The 23,771-nt window shown below is 42.9% G+C and overlaps 1 protein-coding gene across 1 annotated transcript; it reads left to right on the top strand.

Annotated features, from left to right (window-relative positions):
* Positions 1-227: 227 nt before the first annotated feature.
* med1 (mediator complex subunit 1) lies at positions 228-14,551 on the top strand. Its single transcript, XM_053866592.1, has 16 exons — positions 228-362; positions 1,879-1,985; positions 2,830-2,908; positions 4,392-4,446; positions 4,581-4,713; positions 5,149-5,177; positions 5,283-5,354; positions 5,468-5,542; positions 6,319-6,467; positions 6,533-6,644; positions 6,747-6,871; positions 7,251-7,372; positions 7,617-7,818; positions 7,906-8,001; positions 8,081-8,186; positions 10,325-14,551. Exons 1-16 carry the CDS (start codon positions 245-247, stop codon positions 14,064-14,066), a joined length of 5,322 nt encoding a protein of 1,773 aa, XP_053722567.1. The 5' UTR covers positions 228-244; the 3' UTR covers positions 14,067-14,551.
* The last annotated feature ends 9,220 nt before the right edge of the window (positions 14,552-23,771 follow it).

The following is a 23,771-nucleotide window of genomic DNA, read 5'->3' as shown; positions in this document are numbered from 1 at the left end:
AAGAACGAGAGATTCAAAATAGAAACCAGCATTCATACCAATATGTTTGTTTTATTAGTTAGTTGCACTGCATTTATATCCCAGTCCAAACACTCCTATTTATTCATACTCCGAATCACAGCGAACAGCTAACAACCCCAAGGAACAGACGACTGTAGCGGGTCGTTGACGACAACGATGACGATGACGATGGTACGGGTGCCTGGACCGGGGGGCGGGGAAACCGAATCGGGAGCCTGCAACAATGGCGGCGGGGCCCGGCGTCTCCATGCAGGGCAGTCCTCTTACCGAACCCGTCCTGTCTGTTCAGCAAGGAGGTAACCAGTCCAAGGGGGATCGGATCAAAACGGAAGATGTTACAGGTGCTTACTGATCAAGTATAAGTGAACTTGTGGTGATTAAACACGTAGATGTTGGTTGGGCGTTGCAGCCATGCTAACAGTTAGCCAATTCAAAACAGCGATTGCATTATTCTGTATCAAATTGTTATTGATATTATATTTTACTTGTCCTCATCCAAATTAAAGCATGACCTTATACATGATTACCGTCGTTGTATTTTCTTTGTCGAATGTGTAGTGACATTGCCACAATGCTAACCGTTAGCAGGATGCTAACAACAACAACACAAACTTCGATCGCGAACTATAAAGCGTGAAGAAGCGAGTGAAGTAACACAACAGAAACCACATTATCTGACATTACCTCACAATGGGCCTATATATAACCTTTAAACGGGTGTTGCCTTGTATGCGAAGTCACTCGAAAAGTTATCCGTGGATTTTGAATACATTTACAGGAAATGTATTAACAGTACACAAATATGAACTATTCATGATGTTGATGATTATTGGGAGTGATCTGGATCACCGTCTGAATCCAGGATTTTTTTTTTTACTTTATAAACAGCGTATACTCTACTCATTGTACACGTATCCATGTATTTGACCCCTTCTGTCGAATTAGCTCAGTCACATCTTGGGATCACTTTTAACTGGTTTCATTTACTCATGCGAGGTGATTATTATTACCTCTGCCAAGAAGGTTGAATTCTTTTATGTTATGTCTGTCAGTCTGTCTGGATTTTTTTTGAAATTATTTTACATTGGGAGGTAGTCCCATTATTTGCATTTGGAGCCAGGATTTTTATTTATTTATTTATTTTTGAATGACACTTTGCCATTGGGAGATTTTGTGGGGGTGGTCTGAACCCACTTGGCAGAAGTTTGTTCTGTCTGCTTTTCAAGTGTTGAAGTTTTAATTTTTTAATTTCATAGACACTGATTTATCTACAGCAATGTCTCTTGAGATTGCAACCTCCTTTAAAACATAATTGTAATGAATAATTCTGAAGAAAGACCAATTATTGTTGATTATTGACCATATTGATGGTGGGTTAAGCTGTATGCTGTACCTGCTTTTCAAGTAAACATTTGTACATTTCTCAAGACAGACCGATCAAATTCTCCCGTCTCCCATCTGTTTTGATTTGTCCTTGGTCATGTTGTGTCATTATCTATAATTATTTGAAGATAATTGCTTTGAATTGTAATAATTGATCAGGCCTAGTATCTACTCACTTGTGGTAGGTAAACCTGAATGCAGAATATTTAAATGGCATTATAGTTAATGCTTCTCTGGGAAGAGTAAGTGGAAACATAACGACAGATAGCAAGTGAATGTTTTGGATCATGTATTATTTAGAATGAGACCAAGATGGCAAACTACACATTCTGTATGTTGTAGCCCCAAACCATCGTGCACCTGCCATAACACTGTGATGGCTGAAAGATCATCCATCTTTGCTACCAGCTCTGCTCCTCAAGTGTCTCCTTATCTCGTTGGTCCTTACATTGTATTTACACTGTGCATTTTCAGAAGCAGAGAAGCAAAGTCGAATGGCTGCACTATTGGAGCGTCTTCATGCAAAACACAATGCCTCAAGACCATGGCAGGAGACATGCAAAGTTGTTCGGCAATCCATGGTAAAGCTTTTTCCCTACCAATTACAGTGAAATGGCCTGGTCTACGTGGTTAAGTGTTTTGTCTACCATGACAGTGGTTTCAGAATAGTATTTCCAATCAGCCCTCTATCTTGCTCTGGTAAACACAAGCCAAGCCATTTTTCAAAAGTTTCACATTCAGGTGGCTAATGGTCGCTGCACCCGACTCCAAAAAGGCGACTGATTCGGTCGTTTCTGTCTCCGCACCTGAAAAAGCCTGCTCATCTGGCTGGGTGAAATTAATCATTATTTCTAGGGTAATTTGCTTAGCATTCCGAATGTCAGGCTTGGACCGCGGGTGTTCCTAACCGTCAGCTGCGCTTTAAGTGGCGTGTTTAATTTGAAGGCGCTTCCATGCACAGCACTTTCCCGTGCATTTGCTGCTGGATGCAAACTTTACATGACAGATTGAAAGAACCTCCAGTGCAGACATTCTGCTGCTGAGTGAGCAGCAAGTAGGGAGGAGCGGATGCATCACAATCAGCAGGGCTTCATCAGTCAAAAGTGCCGCAATGACAGGTAGTGATTGGCATCCATCGACCACGCTGATATAGGCCGATCATGATCTGTGATGATGATGATGGATCGGAACATCCCTATTCCCAGCTGTCATAATGTGATTAGGGCTATTACACCATAGGGACAAGAATTCACACTCCTATCGGCAATACCACAGAGGAAATCATGATTTCTTCGTAACATGGTTTGGCTCAGTGATTAGACTTTCTCTTGAACAAGTAACATTTCAGCAAAGCAGACTATTTTACAGAAAGTTCAGACGATTCCTCTTTTCGCTTGTTAATGTGACTTCATTTTTGTTACACAGGAGAAACGTGGTATGATGAATGCTGCTGGTCATCAGCTGTTGCTGAATTGTCTGGAAACCTTGCAGAGGGCGCTCAAAGGTGAAGCTCTTCAAACACTCAAATGCCTTCCAAGATTTGTGACTGAATGTTGCTGATAACACGGTTGTCACACTCCCCAAATTTCCGTGGCCGATGTCAACACCGCTGATTACCAATACCACAAGACAAACAAACACGTACTTCAAGTTCACTGCGTTGCAACTGTTTTAGACTGTCTTCAGTATTTACTTTACCTGTACATAATAGGAAACTGTTCTTATAAAAGGAGCATCAGTTGCACACTATGTCATTTTCATCAAGAACCATATTTTACCTCTAGTACATGAATAAGAAATAACAGAGTGGCTAGTCATTTTGTGCATTCCAATTTCCAACACTTGCCTAACTTCTTATGGATGTTATTACTATAAATTATAACTATCTGTTTATTTGGCTACAATTGAACAAATTCAAAGCGTTGAGAATTTTGGCTGTGTTAGTGTGTGACTCTCCTCCTCCTTGATCCCTTGCCTGATCACAGTCATTCTCAGACTGGTCCTGTAAAGGATAATTAAAAACACACTTCTTCACCTTTCAAGATTAGATTAATTAACCACTGTTAAAAAGTTCCAACGTGAAGTCCATAAACAGCTGTTTACCAAGAGTGGCACGTCATGAATCCCGGGTCATGCAGCATTATGCAGTAACATATTTCATACAACAAAATTACTCAGAAATGGTTCTTTCACACGCACTCCATGGTTAAGGTGATCATCTTGCTAACGCTAGATAACTCTTAAACCATGGGTTACTGGTCCTGGAGCCCTTTAAATTCAATGTGAGAGTACTCTGTCTGGTGCAGCTCTGGCAGGGCTACGTCTGATGTCTGTATATACTGGTAGCACCAAGCGGGACTCGTAGAGAGCCAGAGAGCAGAATCCCCTGTCTTCCACCTCTGAGAAAGGGCGGTCATCCAGTCCCATGAAATTGATTATTGAAAGCCTTACATTTGTTGTCTTTGCAGGATACAAACTTCACGATTGCTGGCCAATTGATTGGGGCGCCAGTAATAATGATACATCGTTCAGCCCTACATTGTGATCTGCGTTTGTTTGTGGAAATGACACTCTGCTGTTTGTGTGGACTTTTACTGAGGAAAAGTATTAGAAAAGTAGATTAATAGATCCAGGCCAACTTACACTCATGGAAAAAATTCACGCCCGTCTGCAGGGGGGCTTTTTATCAACTTGTAATATAAAGTTTGCATCCTGCAAAGAAAAAAAAATACTTGGCAGGGGCATCAACTCAATGACTGTAATTTAATGCTCCATTTCAATAATCAATTTCACCTTACTATTCTCATTACTTATTATTACTCATCTTTATCCTTCTCTAATTCATCTTGTGTCAGATTGCTGTGTGATATACTTCTGTTATTAGACTTTGACTTATTTTGATGCCGGTAATGTGACTTTGCATTTGCGTTATAACTTTGTTGCTATTTTTTTGCAATTATGCATGTTAATATTTTTATCCATTTCAGTCACCTCGCTTCCTTCCATGACGGATCGTCTTGAGTCAATTGCCCGACAAAACATGTGAGTCTTTTTCTACATCCCTTTCTCTCTGCCATCCATTTATTGGTTCTTTCCCTCAATTATAATTTCATGTATGTATTGCCATCATCTAAATCTGAGTTAAATGAGAGGTTTCTTCCTTTTTATCTCTGCAGGCTGGGCTCCCACCTCAGCCCATCAGGAACAGAGTGCTACATTACATCTGACATGTTTTACGTGGAGGTGCAGCTGGACTCCTGTGGACAGTTGGTGGACGTCAAAGTGGCCCATCAAGGAGAGAACCCCACAGTCAGTAACCATTATTGCTGCAAAATGCTTGTGGAATTTTGAAAGTAGTAATTTTTGGAATGAAGAACGACAACCAAGTGAAGAAGATAGACCGGGACACTGCTGGATGAAGTATGAAATGGAGGCGTTTGTTTGGAAGAAGAGGAAGACAAACGGTGTTCATTGATACAGTAAATAAGGACATGTAGATGATAGGTGTGACTGAGATGATGTGCAAGATTGGTTTAGGTGAAGGAGGCAGACTTGGTGTGGCAATCTCTTAACAAGAAATTTAAAGAAGACTAAAGATAAAGAAGACTACGACTAGCTCAGTGGTTGTTATTAAGTTCTAAAAGTATGAAAATGAGGCGATCGTGCTATTGACCAGTGAAAGAAACACAGGGGAAAGCTGGAAAACAAAACGTAATAACATTTTTATTCATATTTTTATTTCAGAGCTGTCCAGAGCTTATTCAGCATCTGAGGTGAGTAACTGCAAAAATGGCAAATTATATTGGCTTAACTCCGTCTACCCTTTTATCCATTTTCAAATCTTTCGTCTCGTCAATGTTGTTATTGCTTCTTTTTAGGGAGAAGAACTTTAAAGAGTTTTCCAAACATCTAAAAGGACTAGTGGACCTATACAAACTTCCTGGAGACAAGTAAGCACAAAAATACTGATAAATTGATGGGCAGCAATTTGTTCATCTATTGATGGTACAGTTTTTGTTGATTGATTGGATGTTTCTTTGATGTTTTTTCTTTATTGTCACAGTAAACTGAAGACCAAGATGTACATCGCTCTGCAGTCTCTTGAGTTGGACCTCACCAAGATGATGCACATGTTTCGGTAACTTCCCCTGGTCACTGTCAAACACAGTTACTCTTCTATGTCCCTTTTTTCCCTCTTTGTGTGTGATTACCTTACCCCAAGTAGTGTGAATCAAACCGGCAATGCTCGGGTTTGTGCAGAGGGATTAATCCAAACAGCAAAATCTGCACGTATCCAACTAACATTGTAACTGGGCACCTTATATATAACTAGCAAAATAATGGGTAACCAGAAGATAATTGTATGTAGAAATGCAAGTTCTCAGGTGCCGTTTACACTTTGACAAAATAATCAAATCAGTTTTGTGTGGAGTGCGCTGTACATTCACATTATGGTGCTTTTTTGTAAACAGCGTCCGGAGGAGGAACTAGGAACTAGGCACTGAGTCTACTGTGCCTGTGCAGCATTCACCCTCATGCTCTAATAAGATGTCTTTCAGTTGAATCACTGCGGAGAGAGAGAGCAATGCTTTTGGTTAACTTGAATTAATCTATTATTGTGTAAACCAACACAAGTCAGCCAAAGCAAGGCTGTAGGAAAACTCAGTGTGCTGGTACATCACTCTACTGTACACCAAAGTTCTAAGCGCTATGGTCAGTTGATGACGGTGACACAGAGCTAGAGCATGTTGTGAAGGATGTTAAGTGACCAATTACTTACACACCTAGCTAATTTTTCTGCATTCTTATCAGTGTTTACTTCAACAAGTTAGCCTGCTTCACTAAAACTCACATGCTCGACCAACAAAAATAATGGTTCTGAGGTGACACATTTGATTGTGTTTTTTCAACTAGGTTAGCAACAAATGCAACACCAGTAGAGACCATCCTTCATGGCAGTGTGGGTTTGCTGACCGCCAGGAGTGGAGGACATCTTGTATCACTTCAGTGTTATGTGTCCCCTTATGACATATTTGAGGAGGAAATGAGTCTTGATGGGAATGGTAAGTTAAAACTTGCATGTTTTTTCATGGCAGTGGTGTTTTTATTAGTAGTGTTGTGTTTTCAGTTCCACGTTCACTGGGTGTAAGTGTGTCAGTCACTATTGAAGGAACATCTTCGATTTACAAGCTTCCGATTGCTCCTCTCATTACGGGATCACACCCAGTGGACAACAAAGGGTTAGTAACAACGCTATCAATAGTAACTCTCTGATCCAGTGTCTTAGGTTGTTATGTATTTACTATTGGCTGTCTTGTCACTTTTTTCCCTCTTTATTTCAGGACACCTTCATTTTCTACGGTGACAAATTCCAACTGTGTGGACTTACCAGCTTGTTTTTTCCTCAAGATGAACCGCCCCATGCCATTCTCATGGTCCTTTATTCAGAGGCTGAACAATGCTACATGTGAGTTTTTTTTTCATATTGTCGCCGTAGGAGGTACACTGTGCAATTTCTTTGTCTTTGCTATATATGTATGTATTATGGCTGTCAGTAGATTAAAAAATAATTGATCTCGCATATTGGAATAAAAGTGCCTAATTTTTCTTTACACGACTCAATCTGTTTAAAAACTGTTGCTGCAGTAGGTGTCAGCTGGTGTATTGGATTCGTCACAAAAGTATTCATAGAGCTATATGCTTTCAAAGAAATTTGTTCGCTGTAATTTATATAAAATTTATTTTCTTTTGTTAATCACACACTTCACAACTATTTTTTAATATAAGTTAACAGCCTCTTGTCAGTTACCTCATATTTACTTTCGTTTTCCATCTTCTTCTCCCAGCCATCCCAGTTTTTGAGGGGGCCCCAAATCTTTCGCCCCTCTATAAGTTAATCGTCCAGAGCCAGCTTCAAGATGAAAATGGCTCATCACCAGCACCTTCACACAACATGCATTTCTTTTCTGTGAGTACCTATATTTTGGGGGGTTTTTTTGTAACAAGTTGAACAAGTTAAATGTGGAAGGGTGATGTATGAGGCCATTCGTTTGGTATCTTCTGTTCTTTTGATGACTTCTTTATTTATTATGTATTGAGTGTACGCTCAATATTAAATACAAATGTTAAAATATATTACAGTATTATTTTACAATCCAAAACATGCGGCCACCTGACAATGTTTTAACGCAGACCATATTCTTGTTTGACAGATGTTGCCGGATCAGCAACACTGCTACTTCCTAAATGGTGATGCCCCTGTACAGGATGGCCATTCACTGCAGGGTGCACTGCTGACTAAGATCCCCTTCCGCCATCCTGCTCAGGTGCCTCTCCTGCTAGATATAGTTCGTCACCAAGCTGCTTATAATACACTGATTGGCAGCTGTGTTAAACGGACCTCCATCAAAGAGGGTTGGTGATTTTTCACTTTTCACTGCTGTTGAGTGTAATTGTTTTTGATTGATCAACCTATCGTCTCTATTGCATCTGTACCACAAGATGCCGCTGGTCTTCTGCAGTTTGAAGTCTGCCCTCTCACCGACTCCAGCTTCAGTGTCTCTTTCCAGCATCCAGTCAATGAGTCGTTAGTGTGTGGTAGGTAATCATTTCTACGCTTGTCAAATTTGTCTTTCTTGAGATCATTGGGAGATCAGCGTCCGCGTTCTTTTCCCAGTTGTGATGGAGGTGATTGACTCCAGACAGGTTTCCTGCAAACTGTACAAAGGACTTTCAGATGCGCTTATCTGCACGGATGAGTTCATCACCAAGGTAGTACAAAGGTGAGCCTGATATTTCCTTGTCAAGTTAGCAAAGATGCATTTGTTCAAGATGTTTCACGAAATGTGAACCATCAAAGCGTCTGGTGAACTTTGAAACAAGAAGTGTGGGTTGTTCACTAAGACTGACTATTCTTATACCTTAAACAAGGCGTACTTTAAGGCAGGGGTTGGTAACCTCTGGCTTGCGCTCTTTCGACAGAGGAGTTGAAACATCGCCACGTCTAAGTTTCCTGTTCTGCCGCTATAGTAAATGATGTAGAACATGCCGTGCCATGTTTGTCTTTAATGTTTCTTATGCTTCAGGAACAACCCAAATTTCCCCAAGGTGGGATGAATAAAAGCAGTCTAATCTAATCACCCTCAACAGCAGGATCAGTAACGGTAACGTCCCATGACGCTCTGCTGCCCAGCCAACCAATCACATTCGTTGATCACTATAACATGGAATTTTGCAGGCAAATGAGCCTCATGCTGCTAACCTCGAGCCACATCACTTCAGACCAATGAAATGGTGTTTTATTCACATTAAATTCATCACATTAAAGTGCAAAAATTCACTATTTTTGACCATGTGCGCTGCTAAGCTGACCGGCTGTGGAGACTGAACCATGTTGTAGTGATCAATCACTGTGATTGGTTGACTAGACTGCAAAGGATCTTGGGAACTGCTTAGGTCAGTGGTCTCTAACCTTTTTAGTGCCAAGGACCAGTTCAATGTCAGAAAATACTCTAACTGACCAGCTTCAATGGCGAGTGGCAGATGAATAGAACGAATCGCTGTGACATCACTGACGTTGAGACTAGTTTATTGAAAATATAATAATACACGTAGAAAGCATAACCGCACCATGACTCGGTTCTCTTATACACCCATACACAACCACCTTACTAGCAGAGTTACAGTGGTAAAAGACCATTATGATTGGTTGTTGAGCCACAAAGCATCGTAGGTATTTTTCATGTTTATTTCAACTAATCCTTTCTTGAGTTTAAAGTTGCGAGTTTATGTAGAATCCCTTGATGCGATATGATATAAATGCATGTATGTGTTATATACATAATACAGATGTGCACACATGTATATTTGTCAATCAAAACTATGGATCTGTATGGAGCTCGATCTCTGCCACCGACTCATACGAATGTGTATTGGTTACTGTAGACTCAAAACGTGTTTTTCTCCGCCCACATAACCTTTTTTGCTCTCAAAAATAATTCTGGTGCTCTCTCAACGTTGCATGCCGTGCGCTCAATCTCTCTGCAGTTCACTCAGCGCCATACGCTCGCGCTCAACTTTGGATTCACTCTCTTAACCACATGCAGTTACAGAGCTGCCACAAAGTCAGTTACTGCATGAAGTTGTCTGCTGTCATGGTTGAACTTCTCCACCAATCACAAGACGTTACAATTGGAGGAAGGTGGGTCTTGAGGAACTGAGATAGTAATAGTATGTAACGCATGTAATGACTGCTCAATGGGGCTAATCAGCACATTGCAGAGGGCCGTGCATCTTTAAAATTCTCGATTCATTACATGTGTTACATAGCAAATCCCAACATCCCAACACAAAATTTAAAAATATAACCTAAGGCTGTTCCCATTGTCTTGCACCATTTTAATTAACTTATTATTTCAGTTCCTGAAGACCCGCCTTCCTCCCAATGTCTTATGATTGGTGGATTCAGCTGTGAGAGCAGACAACTTCAAGCGGTAGCTCAGTGATTGGCTGAATTTGTGGCAGCTCTGTAACTGCATGTGGTTGAGCAAGTGAAACCGAAGTTGAACACGTGCTTATGACACTAAGCAAGCTGCAGAGAGGTTGAGCGCGCTCGTATGCCACGTTGAGCGAGCAGCAGAGAGGTTGAGTGAGCACATTCGTATGATTCGGTGGCAGAGATCTGCGGGTACAAAAAGGCCAATCTGTGTGTTGCAAAAAAACAATGACGTTATTGGGGGTAATTTGTTGAGAGAGAAATCACAGTCCCTTTCTTAGCATTTTAGCAACCAATTTGAGATCTGAAGTGTAACAATCCAGATTGAAACATTTTTTGTGGTCAGTTTATCAGCACCTGCAAATCTTGCAGAAAGTGCATATTATTTGTGATACTCTATAAATTTGTCATGACATTTCCTTTTAGGTGCATGTCTATTCCTGTGACAATGAGGGCTATCCGGCGGAAGGCGGAGACCATCCAGGCTGATACTCCAGCCCTTTCCCTGATAGCACAGACAGTGGAGAACCTTCCACCATCTGGTAGTCCTACTTTCAACATGGCAGCTGGCGATATGACCAACCCAGTTGGACTTCCTGGACTTACTGGCAGCAGCACCCCAACTGGTGGTGGGCTACCTGGGGGACCAAACTTCACAGGCCCAATCACTTCTTTGTTTGGGATATCAAGACAAGAGAGGCAATCGCAAGGTGGGGAATGCCCCAGCCAGAGTGGGCTTGCTGGCCAGCAGCAGCAGCAGCAGCAACAGCAGCAGCAGCAACAACAGCAGCAGGGTCAAGGTAATTCTGACGATTACAGCAAAGTCACTCAGAATCCAATATTGACGAGTTTGCTGCAGATCACTGGCAGTGTAGGTTCTAGTCCTAGTTCACAGAATGCACCGCCACCTCACCAAACCCCACCCCCTACGTCCTCACCTGCCAGCAACACCAAAAATCATCCTATGTTGATGAATCTGTTAAAAGACAACCCCACTCAAGATTTTGCTGCATTGTATGGTTCAAGTCCATTGGAAAGACAGAACTCTTCTTCTGGGTCACCACGCACCGATGGAATGGGCGGGCCCTGCCCTTCTGGCAACCCCAAGGTTAAGAAGAAGCGCCCAAAGGGACCCGTGATGCCTGCAGCTTCCGGGGCTCCGAGTGGAGGTGGGGCTGCAGGCATAAAGTCTCAACAGACCGCATCCATGTCACAGCACCATTTACAGCATCAAGTCACACATGAAGATGACTTCCATCGCGAGCTCCTATCAATGGATGTAGATGCATCTCAAAACATATTTGATGTTAACTTGCCAGTTGAAGGCTTGGATACCCCTCACAGCATCACTCCTGCTCCCAGCCAGTGTGGAAGCCCACCTTCTGGCCCCAATATACCATATTCACAGACCCATGTCCAATCTCAGCAGCCACAAACAGGTGCTGGTCCCCCCCGGACCGTGCGCCTCTCTAGCTCTGATAGTATCGGTCCAGATATTACAGAGATATTGTCTGATCTGCCAGAGCAACCAGGCAAGGGCAGCAGTGGAAATCATGGCCAGCACAACCTGGCAAGTGGTGGTGAGGATGGGGGTCCACTTGGCACTCCAATTCGCGACTCATCCAGTTCCGGCCAGGGTAGTGCAGTGTTTGACTCAGCAGATATTTTCAATACAAACAGCAACGAGAATCCTTTCACAGATCCAGCTGACCTCATTGCTGAGGCAGCGAGTGACTCCTCCTCCACCAACTTTTTCCCTGATGCTGCTGACTTTAACCCTGACCTCCTGACCTCTGGCCATGGCTTCTCTCAGAACTATTTTGATGACAGCTCTCCAAGTGCTGATGGTGACTTGGACCTTGTCAAGGGGTTTGGAGGAGGCAGTCAACAGAATACACCATCAGGCACACCCCAAAATCCAACTCCCCATGGACGAAGCACCCCAGAGTCCTCATTGAAGGATCCTTTTGACATGGCAATTGTCTTTGGGGGAAACAGTGGTGGGGGCAAACCACTAATGGGTCAAGCTCCAGATCTTGGTGATGGGCGTTCTCAAAGTCCCCTCATGAGTATCACGCCAACACCTAGTGAATTTAAAAGTTCAGAACCCAAAGTTAAACCACAACAGGGACTCAATCGCCCAAAAGAAGATAATGGTGCAAATTCAGGAAGTGGATCAGGATTGGGCAGTATTTCATCTGAGGGTAAGCAAGTTAAACGCAGTAGAACCCCATCCAGTGAAGGAAAGTCCAAAGATAAGCCTCCTAAACGCAAAAAGCTTGACCCAGATGGGAAATCCCCATCTCATAGTTCAGGTGGAAGACCTTTCACCCCTCCTAGTGGTGGCCAAGGCTCTGGAGGAAGTCTAAGTGGAGGGGGTTCAAAGTCTCCCGGTAGTTCAGGACGTTCACAAACTCCCCCTGGTGGTGCCACGCCTCCCATTCCCAAAATAACTATACAGATTCAAAAAGGGACAATAACTGGAGGAAAAACATCTTCTCACAGTGGGTACACCTCCAGCAGTTCAAGCTCAAGCGGTCCAGGTGGATCAGGGGGAATCAGCAGCAGTAAAAGTCACCATTCTCACTCTTCATCTGGGAAAATCAAGTCCAAAGACGGTTCCATGACTCAAGGTAGCAGCTCCAAACCGGGGAGTGGAGGAAGTGGAGCCTCTCAATCCAAAGGCTCCTCTCAGGGGATGGGCGTGGGAAAACCTGGATCCTCTCCAATTACCAAACACGGACTCTCTGGGTCTGGTGCAAGTGGCAGTGGAAGTAAGATTAAGTCCCAGGGTGGTAAACCTTCTGGGTCGTTAATGAATCCAGGCATTAAGCCCAACATCTCTCCATCTCACTCTCGCTCTAGTGGATCTGGGGACAAACTGTCATCCCCACTTAAAATTCAGCAATCTCAGGTAGCTGGAACTACCTCTTCCTCCAAGGCCAAATCGCCCATTGGGTCAGGAGGTAGCAGTACATGTGGGTCAAAGTCTTCCTCTGGTGGTGGAGGCATGTCCTCCCAGAAGCCAATGAGTGGTGTATCCTCAGGTTCCACATCTGCATCCTCATCCAACTCTTCTAGCTCTGGTGCAACTGGCAGCTCTGGTGGCTCTCAGTCTCAGTATGCGGGGAGTGGAGGAGGTGGATCTGGTGGAGGTAGTGGAGCAGCAGGTCAGAACAATGCAAACAACCCAAATGCCAAGGGGAAGTCTCCTAGTCGCAACAAGAAGCCTTCATTGACTGCAGTTATTGATAAGTTAAAGAGTGTTGGTGGGGGAGGGTCAGGGGAGGATGGGGATATTGGACCAACAGGAGGAGGTGGGAGTGGTTCTGGATCTGCCCAAGGTGGCAGTTCTGGTAATCCATTAAATAGTGGATCCACTAATTTAGGTCCATCCAAGCACTCTGGCTCCTCCCAAAGTGGAGACTATAAACGTGAAAAATCTGATAAAGAGGGGAAAACAAAAGTGTCCGTTTCAGGGGGAAACAGCGGGGATAAGAAACTGATGGATCCAAAATCAGGAGGAGGGAGCAGTTCAGGTCTGGCCAAGATTATCATCAGCAAGCCTGATGGTGGCTCACCTAGTATCAAGGCCAAAGTCACACTGCAGAAAGGAGGGGACAGTTCTGCAGAGTCAATGCGTCCTCAGATTTCTAGTCTCAAAGCATCTCCTCTGTTCAGCGGCTCAACGCCCAAACATGACCGCTCGTCCCCAAGTCACAGCCGCTCCCCTGGGTACACCCCACTCAACCATGACAGCGAGAGTGAGTCTGGCAGCAGCTCAGTGGCAGAAAAATCCCACCAAAACAGTCCCAGCTCTGACGACGACCAGGCTATTCGCCCACTCCCCAGTCAAGAGTACATGAACTCTATCCCACTCAGCTCGGGTGAGAAGCACAAGAAACACAAGAAAGAGAAGAAGAAGCAGAAAGAGAAGGAGCGTGAAAGGGATAGAGAGAGGGACAGGGAGAAGGAGAAAAAAAAGTCCTCATCTATGGGAACATCCTCCCATCCAATAAAAGCTGATAGTTGGTCTCGCTCACCCATCTCTGTATCTGAAACCGCCATTTCCATGCACAGCTCGGAGCGTCCTTCCAGATCAAGTCCAATGTACATGAGAAATGAGGATGATGACCTCATGGACTCTGCACTAACTGGAAACCTTTAATTTTACACATGTTTATAATGCCAACCTTTTATGATTGTAGTCCTATTTATTTTATTGCATGTTGAGCTAATGAGTAGCGTTGTTCCAGAGTTGATAGATGTTCAACTGGTTGTGATCAAGGTGGCAGGATATTTAAACAGAGCTGGCTGAACTTCATGCTTGTCTCAATTCAAATAGCCTTTATTTGTCTATGGCCTTGAGAGGAATTGTAACCAAGTGCATAGTCAAATGTGTATTTCATCCCAACCACCAATAATTATGGTTAGATGGACTGTCACATCGTGTAATTTAATTGACAATTCAGAATAGCAAAAGCTGTTGTTGTAAGAAACCCTCGTGACCATGTTTGGTCCAGTTTGTAACACAGTACGTTAGAGGTGTTACCTCGAAGCAAGGATTGTTCGATGTGGCCTTGTTTTTTTGTTTTGTTTTTTAGACTTGTAACAAACATTTCATACTGATGGAGTTTTTAAAGCTTGAAATAAACGTTTCAAGTTCTGTATTCTGTCATGATGATCTGGACCCGAGGGACCACATGTTGTTTGGAGTCAACAATCCAGATTAGAGTTGCTACACAAAAAAAGAGTCATGGTTTCGTATGTTTGGTAAAAAGGTTCTGTTACTGTCAGACTACTTAAGTTTCTGTAGAAACCTAAATGTAAAAATAACAAGCAATTTAGAAAGTATAGAGTTTAGTTGAAAAATACAATTGGAGTACAATTCGTTGCTCTCCATTGTGACACCAGTTGTAGAAAAGTATCATGAAGATATAAAAGATGCTTGGTGTAATTCCATGTTAGGATACTATATCTATCTATCTAGATAGATCGATCTAAATAGATAGATATCATAATCATAATAGTCACATATGCACCGGAGTATCATGAAGAGCAGAGGTTCTTAAACCTTTTGATCTCGGGGCTCACCTTTTCAAGAACAAATGCGTATGGAGCCCATTCAAGGAATAGAACTGAATGATTACTGATTTCATTTGTATTCAATAAGCAGACATGTTAACAAACCAAAGCCAAATGACATGAAACCATGAGATCAGTGCAAAGATATTTGTCATGGAAAAGTCCAAACAGAATGAGAACCACGTCATGTCCATAAAATTTACTAAAGAAAATAAGTAAAAAAAAAAATACACCTGATGCAAACTGTTGAGAAAATTGAAAAAAATGTCATGAATAGAATTCTGAATAAATGTATCTCAGAATTTTTTTTTATCATAGACAAAAAAGAAGATAGGTAAAGTCTAAATGAAAGTATCGTCATAAAATGTTATAATTAATTTTAAGAACTGCTGCAACAGATGCTTTCATGATCAGTTTTTACTGTTGGGGGCGCCATTACTTTCTTTATCATTTTTTCCTTTAAGAACATAGTTGGTATGATCACAAATTTGCTGCTGTCAAGTCAATTCAATAACACACTACTGCCACCACATGTGGTAAGTGTATTCAAACTGAGCGCCTCAAGGCCATCACGGCCCAGAGGTGTAAAGTTTCTACAAAACTTCCCAACCATTTATGATGTGTTTCAACACATCACTTTGCCCAAGTACATTTTTTCTCCCTTTGTTCTGACAACATTGAGCCTAATATGGTCTACTTTATGTAACCACTAGCCACAGAGCTGTATGAATATGTGTGTAGCCCTCTAATGGCTTTCGCTATTGGTTAATCCACATCGAGGCACTGGCCTCGGCCTGAGTTTTGATTGATTGGCTCACCACCATGGTGGACAATGCCCACTATCTATAACCTCCTTGTCTGCTGTGGCTCAGTCCTTTTTGGGACTCAGCCGCAGAAGACAGGCTGACTGGGCAGGCAGTTAGAGTGCTTCGTACATATTCATAGAACTGTGGTTACATAAGGTAACCCAGATTTCTATGTCATATGTGCTCCACCCACTAACGGCCTTGGTTAAGAACCACTTGGAAGGCCGGTGGGGATAAGTCCCCTACCAGCATTGACCTGAAAGAAAAAACCCATACCTCAGGGACCAAGCATCCGACATCCTATCGGTCAGCTGAGGACGAAGAAGCAAGTATGAGCCACGAAGAGTCCACCACGTCTTTCAAGTAGGCATGCGGAAAAGTCGATGCCGACGACCAGGATGGTGCTTGGCAGATGTCCTCAATGGAAGCACCACCGAAAACAGCGGCAGATGACGAAATGGACCTCATATAATGCACTCTGAGGCCCTCTGGACCTCAGTCACCGCATCCACGTACGCCTTGTTAATGGCTGAGCGCACCCAGTGTCCGAGCCGCTGAGATGAAACTGGTCTCTCTCTGAGACTCCCACCATGGCTGATGAACACTTTCCGTCAGTCTGAGACCTCAAGTTCTTTTCACCTTCGGCCTGAAAGCAGGGTCGGGGCGAAGGGTCACCTAGTCACCCTCACCCCAAAAAGACACACACCTACGATTGACTGATAAAGCCATCAGATCACTCATCTGCTTCGCCATAGACAAGGCCAGAAGCAACACTGCCTTAAAAGTCAGATCCTCCGCCAGCAGCACCTTCTCCACCGCCATCAACCACCACCTGCAGATTGATATGAGGTGTAGGACCAGACCATACTCCTCATAAGCTGTCCTCGTCCAGGGCAGCTCCCAGGCCAGTGAAGATGTTAACGTATCGCTGGACACAGCCCATAGGCACTCTTGCCATAACACGCGCGTTTGAGCTGACTCAACCACCTTTTCCTGTCCCGGACTGTGTGGAGATGGTGACGCACAAACCAGAAGCCACCTCATGTGTAACAGCCCCCGTTTCACAGCCTCACTGACTCCTACCTGATGCGCAGTCCTCATCATGGCGATCTGCTCCAGCAGAACTGATATCCACTCATCAGGCGAGAATCAAGAAGGATCCCCAGGTATTATAGGAAGTCCTGGGACACAGGACTCTCCTTTGGAGATTGACGGTGAAACCCAAACATCTGATGTGATTGAGCACCTTCTTAAGCGCTTCCTCTCTGGACAATGAGCCTGTCGTCCAGGTAGGTCACGATCCTTAGACCTGAGCTTTTAAGAGGCTCCAAAGCTATGTCCACCACCTTGGACGAGATCCTCGGAGCCAGCATCGTCGACGCAGGACTCCACCGCAGGGGAAGCAGGGTTCTTTGGTACCGTGCTGGCAGACAACTTTATGGTCACCCACCTGCAGCAGTGGTTTGAGTGATTTGCGCAGGCATTTTGATTTATGTTCTGTTTCATTTCTGTTTTGTTTCATTTATTCTGTCACCCGGACATGCTGCCTTTGGAAACACCTGGGTAGCGCGTCATTTTACGGCGCAGCGGGCTTCAGAGTGTGAAGGGACGCGGTGCTGCAGGCGGCTGTAGAAATGGCCGACTGCAACAGAAGAGGCGCGCAAGTAGACGCACACTGGAGGAGATGAGGATCAGCTGTGAAGAACGGTGCCGCCGGTGGAGAGATTTTTGCCCTGGTTTTTACTGAGACTGTTTCAAGTCAAACCGCGGGTTTTTAGGAAAAAATGCACGCATTAGGTTTGTAGTTGAGTTCAAAATTCTCCGCTAGGTGTACTTTTTATTTCTTTGGGTTTTTTTTAAATTATTACTTTAGACATATTGTTTGATCATCTGCACGCTCATTTACACTTTATGTTTTGGTTAGGTCGCATTCATGTGGTGCACATGGAATTGAACATGAGAATGCACCAGAGTAAGACGGTATAGACGCAATTGATTATTTAACTGTTCATCGAAGTTTCACTGTCACCAAAGAACAGTAAATTTACAACATGGGTGACAAAAACAATGAGAATTTTAGCTAATCGCTGGAACGACTGTTTGCTGCCGCTTTTCGACGGGAGATGGCGCCATTGCTTTTATGTACTGACGGTGCTCCTGCTGCTTGCACTGTGCCAAGGAAGTCGTACCGTTCTCGTCACAATGCTTCGTATTAGAACATCTGTTTTCTTGCATCATTAAAATAGATCCTAAATAAAATAAATTATGACTTAATAAAGCAAGCGTGTCAGCAATATTTTTTAAAAAAAAATATTTTAAATACATTTTGAATATTTAATTTTATTTTGTCATAATTTCCCCACTCAACCAATCATTTACCCAGTTTATTATCACAATACCCAACATTTTTTCAAAATATTACTGTGACCTCTGTGTATTATTTCATGGTTTCAATCGTAATATCTATTTTTATATATGTAAAAATGATGCCCTTCTTACTTTTTGAGTTTTGACATTTCTTTTAATGTTCTCACTGTGCACTAGTTAGATTGTGGTTCTTGTTATGCATCCCTATATACTGTATATAGCTTTCTTTACAGTCTTGTCTTTTCAGAGACTCAAATAACTGTTAGGGCGCATACTTCTTGTATTGGTATGTCTATTCCTTCTTTTGGTGAATTATGATAAAGTCATAGCTTTTGTCCAACTTTTTACATATTTTTTCCAAGGAGAACATATTTTCAATTTATCAGTGAAGCCTGTTCAACTATTCCATCAGCTTCAGGGCCAAAAACACATTTATATGAAAAAGGGTCCCAATGTGTTCCTCTGCTCAGAGGAAGAAAAGCTTCATTCTGACCTCATTCACTGCCATTTAGTCCCCAGTGACACTGCATGAAACAATGGTGGCCTGAGGCTTTGTCATCTGGAGTCTGACCCCTGACTTCACCTTCCTTGACTCCCCTGACCGTCCGCACTGGTCTCAGAGGATCTAATCAAATGCTTCACAGACCTAAAGCCCTAAAAATAAACCTAGTGAAAATAGTTAATAATATGTCGTTTCAGTGGTTTGCGGTGTCATGTGATTTGTTGCTGCAGTGGACTCTTCTGGCCAAACCTGGATGGTCTCAGGGGGCCTCTGTGCTGCATATGTGCTAATTGTCTCTTGTTACACTGCCAGCTAGAATTTTGCAATGTCCTGGCAGCAGATATGCACGGGTTGGTGAGAGTTGAATGTTTTCTATAAACAGACAGGTGAGCACGAAATATGTTTTTAAACCGACGGTGACATGTCTTGTTTCAGAAAATAGCTGGATACATGTAAATAAGACAATGTAAAACATGTTCAAGCCCAAGGCAGTTACCTATTTTCTGAACCTTCACACATCTTATTTTTGAAATCACGTATAAACAATGCATTCAAACTGGCTTTGACGCTGAGGTACATACTTTCCGTGCAGTCCAGCACCCAGTGCCTCCCCATTTGTGTCCCGTCAACCTTTTCAAACCGCTGACGTCAGCTTTTTCCACCCAGCACATTCATTTCGCTATTGTCATCCAGCCGCTTGGTTTGAAGCCCCAATTCTCCCGCTCGTAATCAATCCATGCGATTGTACTGCTCCTCTTTCATCAGTCAAACACTAAGGGCATAAACCCAGCTCAGCATGTACTTACATCACCTCCCACCAGGGCGACCAGGAGAGTGACTCTTCTGCTAGCCATCTCTATCATCGTGAATCACCAAACAGATGCCTTTTTTCCAGGATTTCTTCTCATGTTTCAAGACCCTGTGCAATGCATAACATTATGTATGTTTCTGTCAGCAGGTCCCATCCTGAAGTACAGAAGAAGATGGATGGCCATCATGCCTGAAAGCATAAGCAAAAATGTACATTTATAGTAAGGCCAAGCTAGTTTACTGCTGAAACACTATTTTTGGATTTTCCTGAACACCTATAGTTTTGTAAAAAAAAAAAAAAAAAAAAAAAAAGAACAGGTGCCGCTGCTTTATTTAGGCTCTGGGGAGTTGAGCTGAGGCTAAGTCTGGTGCAGCTGTGCACCCAGAGCTCTGTCCGGGAATAAATTCTTTTTGATTTTAACTTGTTGGTTATTTGGTAATCATTCTCACGAGTAAACAAACACGCAGAAGATACACTAGAGGGGTATAGTCCAACAATAGTTGCCAGAGAAGTGCAGCAAGACCAAAACCTCTGGTCTTGCTGCACTTTCATCATCACCTCCCCCCAGCTAAAGCTCAGCGAGGTGTTTCAGTTTCACTTGGATATGCAGTTGTCATGCAGCATCATGGGAACTCACTAGTCTTTTTTGACATGATCAAGACTCCAAGTCAGATTGAGTGGCAGCGCTGGATTATAAATAAACTGCTGAACAAATCTAACGGCTATATTTAGTCACATTTCATAGGCTGAAAAAAAGACAGAGCAGTAGCAGCAACCTGCAGACAGTCAGTCAGACAAACAGGAGCCAAAAATGAATTAATTAATAAAGAATGGACGTTTATACCAGTCTCCTTTCAGTCATTGTTATTGCTTTTCATACTTATTTGACCATTATATAGCATGGCCACATTATTGCGACGTTACGTACAGTTTTAGGCGTCAGAGAATATTCAGTGGTATGTAATTCCAGCTGATGGATGACGGAGGAAAAATCAATATAAAACAGGTGCAGGCATTCAACCAAATGCTGTGCCAGCATTTGGTTGAATGCCTGCACCTGCACTTGCAAGGACACACACTGATGTCAGATATTCTCAAGGTTTTTATTATTATTATTATTATTAGGAACATATTTTTTTATGGAGCAGTGTGGTCTAGTCACTCTCTGATATGTTTCAAAACAACAGATTTCATGTTACATTGGATCGAGTGAATTATTTACATTGTCATAAAAATGGAAGAGTCTAGCAACACAAGCGACAAATATTTGTTTTGTACAGGACTTATAGAAATAATTGAGAGAACTACTCCACGCCAGGGGACAGTTTGAGCTCCATGGATTTATTCAAGTTCAGAGGGTAGCTAGCGTCATTATTTCACATGGCAGTGCTGCCTTCATGACAGAAAGAAAACAAAAAAACGCCAAGTATGAAAGTTGGAGCTTTTATTCTTTTCATGTTTTTGCTCTTGTTAACACTATTTTTTTTTGTTTACATTTTCACACATGATTCAAAAAGAGTAACATTTGTCTACTTCCTGTTTGACTGACAGCACTGCGTGATTCAGTACATCGGAGGAATTGCATTCTTTGAGGCAACGTTTTTTTTCTTTTTTTTTCTTTTCAGAAAAATACTACGAGTTCCATGGTTCGTAGAACGTTGTTGTGTTGTTACTGTTATGTGCTGGAGCCACATCACGGTCCCAAAGGTCATTTTTTCATTTGTTGCCATAAATATGAAACCAGGCTCTCAACCATTCCAATTAAAAACAACCCACCAGGGAGGGATATGTAGAGTTGAGGAGCCAACAGATTGGTGTGCTGGCACAGTGGCAGCGCCAATGAAGACGGCTGCATTGCATATATGAGTTGCTCTCTCTGAACTATATGAGTCAGTGTGCCAAGGGAATAATGCCTTCACTCATGTCCAGAACTAACATATGGAAGTCGACTCCTCCTGGGGCTGCAGTGATGATACATATGTAGACAGGGGTTGGTAAAGTGACAACTTCTCAGTCATGAAGCCCATGAAGGCGCCATTTACTCAGAGGCGGAAACGATTGAATCTGCCAACATTGCACAATTCCAACCACCTGAAGCGGACAGCTTTTGAGTTAAGAATGGTCTCCTCCCACAGAGCAGAACCATGGTTAATTGATCTATCAGCAAGCTCAGGAAGGAACTGGCAGCGTGAGGGAGGTTTAAAGCCTTGGTTTATCATTGCCACTCCATCATGCTCATGCTCCTCTGCTCTCTGCTGGTGTTGACAGGTCCTATAAAAGCAGATAAATCCATGGGGAGAACTTGGAGCTGATCCTAGCATAAATGGCCTGCCTCCCAGGTAGTCTCAGCTGCCATGCTCTCCTTGCACAAACCTGCAGCAAGTCTGCAGCTCCCAGTCAGATGCAAGACAGTAGAATTCATGGAATCCAGAGACAGTTCTTGGTGGAGAGCATCGTGAGAATAGGACATCCAGGAGCACGCACTCAATGGGAGAATGTTCAAGGATGACGTGGTCCGACACCTGGAGAGCAGACTCCTTTGGAAGAGGGAGGGGCTGATCACGGATTAATCTAACACTGATTCTTCTCCTTCTTCTTGATGTGCTTCTGAAATGTTAAGCCTTGTTAAGATTGGATTGCACGATTCATATCGGCTATGACTGCACATCTGATGGAGATGAAGTTCCCAGATGACAGGAGAATGTCGGTCAACACTAATTGTTGGTGGGTAGTGGCAAATCATTCTCATAATCTTTTTTTTCACTGCCAGGCAGCTCCATCTGGAGGTGATGTCCCAATTTTAACTTATTTTTCCTTTCTTATGTACTGTAGATGTGATGTTGTGTGGGAGGGAGGCTGAGCACTTCATGACTGAATCGTGATTGGAGCCCAGATCAGTTTGTTAGCCAGTTGAGAACTCGACATCTAAGTTAACATTAATGCTTGGAGTCACAAGGTTATAGATTCACCCACATTCATAGTCTTCTTTGGCTGACTATGTTCCTGAGGGCCTTGAAGTACAGTTGTCATAACTTACCTTAATGGTTTGCAATGGTTTGCAGAAGAGTTTTAATGCCGTTTGTGATATTTTCTGGTTGAGATTTAAATTTCAGATGGCTGAGAAACCAATGAAAAGTTCCACTGTCCAATCCAAACCCAATATGCAGTAGATCCGTTCCAATATAGAAACACGACAGCTTGGTGTGGTGCAGCCAGGCTATGCAAACACACACACACCATCTTTGTGACTTAACGTTCCAAAACAAATGGCTCACCTTAACCAGGACTCTAAACCAAACTTAAACCCAATTATAATAAACTACCTTTACTGACATTTTAACCCTCTAACCCTTGTGAGGACATGCCAAAATGTCCTCACAAAGCAAAATGTCCTCACAAGGAGGTGGCTTGTCAAGACTTACTACTCTCAAGTATGATAAAACATTCCCACAAACACACACACACATATGCATGTACTTCTATCTTTGTGGGCACCACTCATTGACATAATGCTTTCCCCTGCCTCTCATGGAATTTGTGGGGTCCAGTCCCCACGTCGGCATTAGGTCCTCACAAGGATAGTGTTTTCTCAAGAATTGGTCCCCACAAGTGAGGATCAACCAGGTACACACAGTCATGTTTCTCTCACGTGTAACCTAACCATCCAAAACAAACGGCTCAGCTTAACCAGGACTCTGAACCAAACCAACTGCCCTTAGGCAACCGGGCAATTATAATCTCAACCAAAGTTTAAAGCTAACTCACAAGGGTGAAGCTATTGTACCTGTTTATCTTGACTCTCTGACAGTGCTGTCAGAGATGGCAAGCCTGAATTGGCGCAATGGACAACATATTTGACTGCTTTCTGCAGATTAGAAAGTAATACAGAAATAATGTGTGTAACTGTAAAAACTGCATTTTTTTATTTATATGTATATATTTTATTTAGAAAGTGTCACACAGATGAGAAAACAGTGGCCATAACTGTACCTTTAAAAAAACATGTAAGCACACTTAGGATAAAAATGTGATTTAACATGACGTGACTTCTCAGACGTTCACTGTCCTGGTAACCGCTGCCAAAATGAAATAGGAAATAATTCCAAATCTATGGCAGTATGTTGAGAGACGGTTCCTCAGGATTCAAAGGAAATAGAACACAGGCTGTTAATGAAGCCACCCGGACCAGAGCTCTCTCCAGAAAAAAAGTGTGGATGTTGAGCGCAGTGCAGATTCCAGTGAGAGACGCTGGCTTGGGATCTGTCCTTGGTACTGAATCAGCACAACGACGTCCTGCCTTTT

The sequence above is a fragment of the Synchiropus splendidus genome, chromosome 5 (assembly GCF_027744825.2).
Source record: "Synchiropus splendidus isolate RoL2022-P1 chromosome 5, RoL_Sspl_1.0, whole genome shotgun sequence".
In the NCBI taxonomy this organism is placed as follows: Eukaryota; Metazoa; Chordata; class Actinopteri; order Syngnathiformes; family Callionymidae; genus Synchiropus; species Synchiropus splendidus.
The sequence above is the reverse complement of the archived record's forward strand: the minus strand, read 5'-3'. Positions and strand labels throughout refer to the sequence as shown.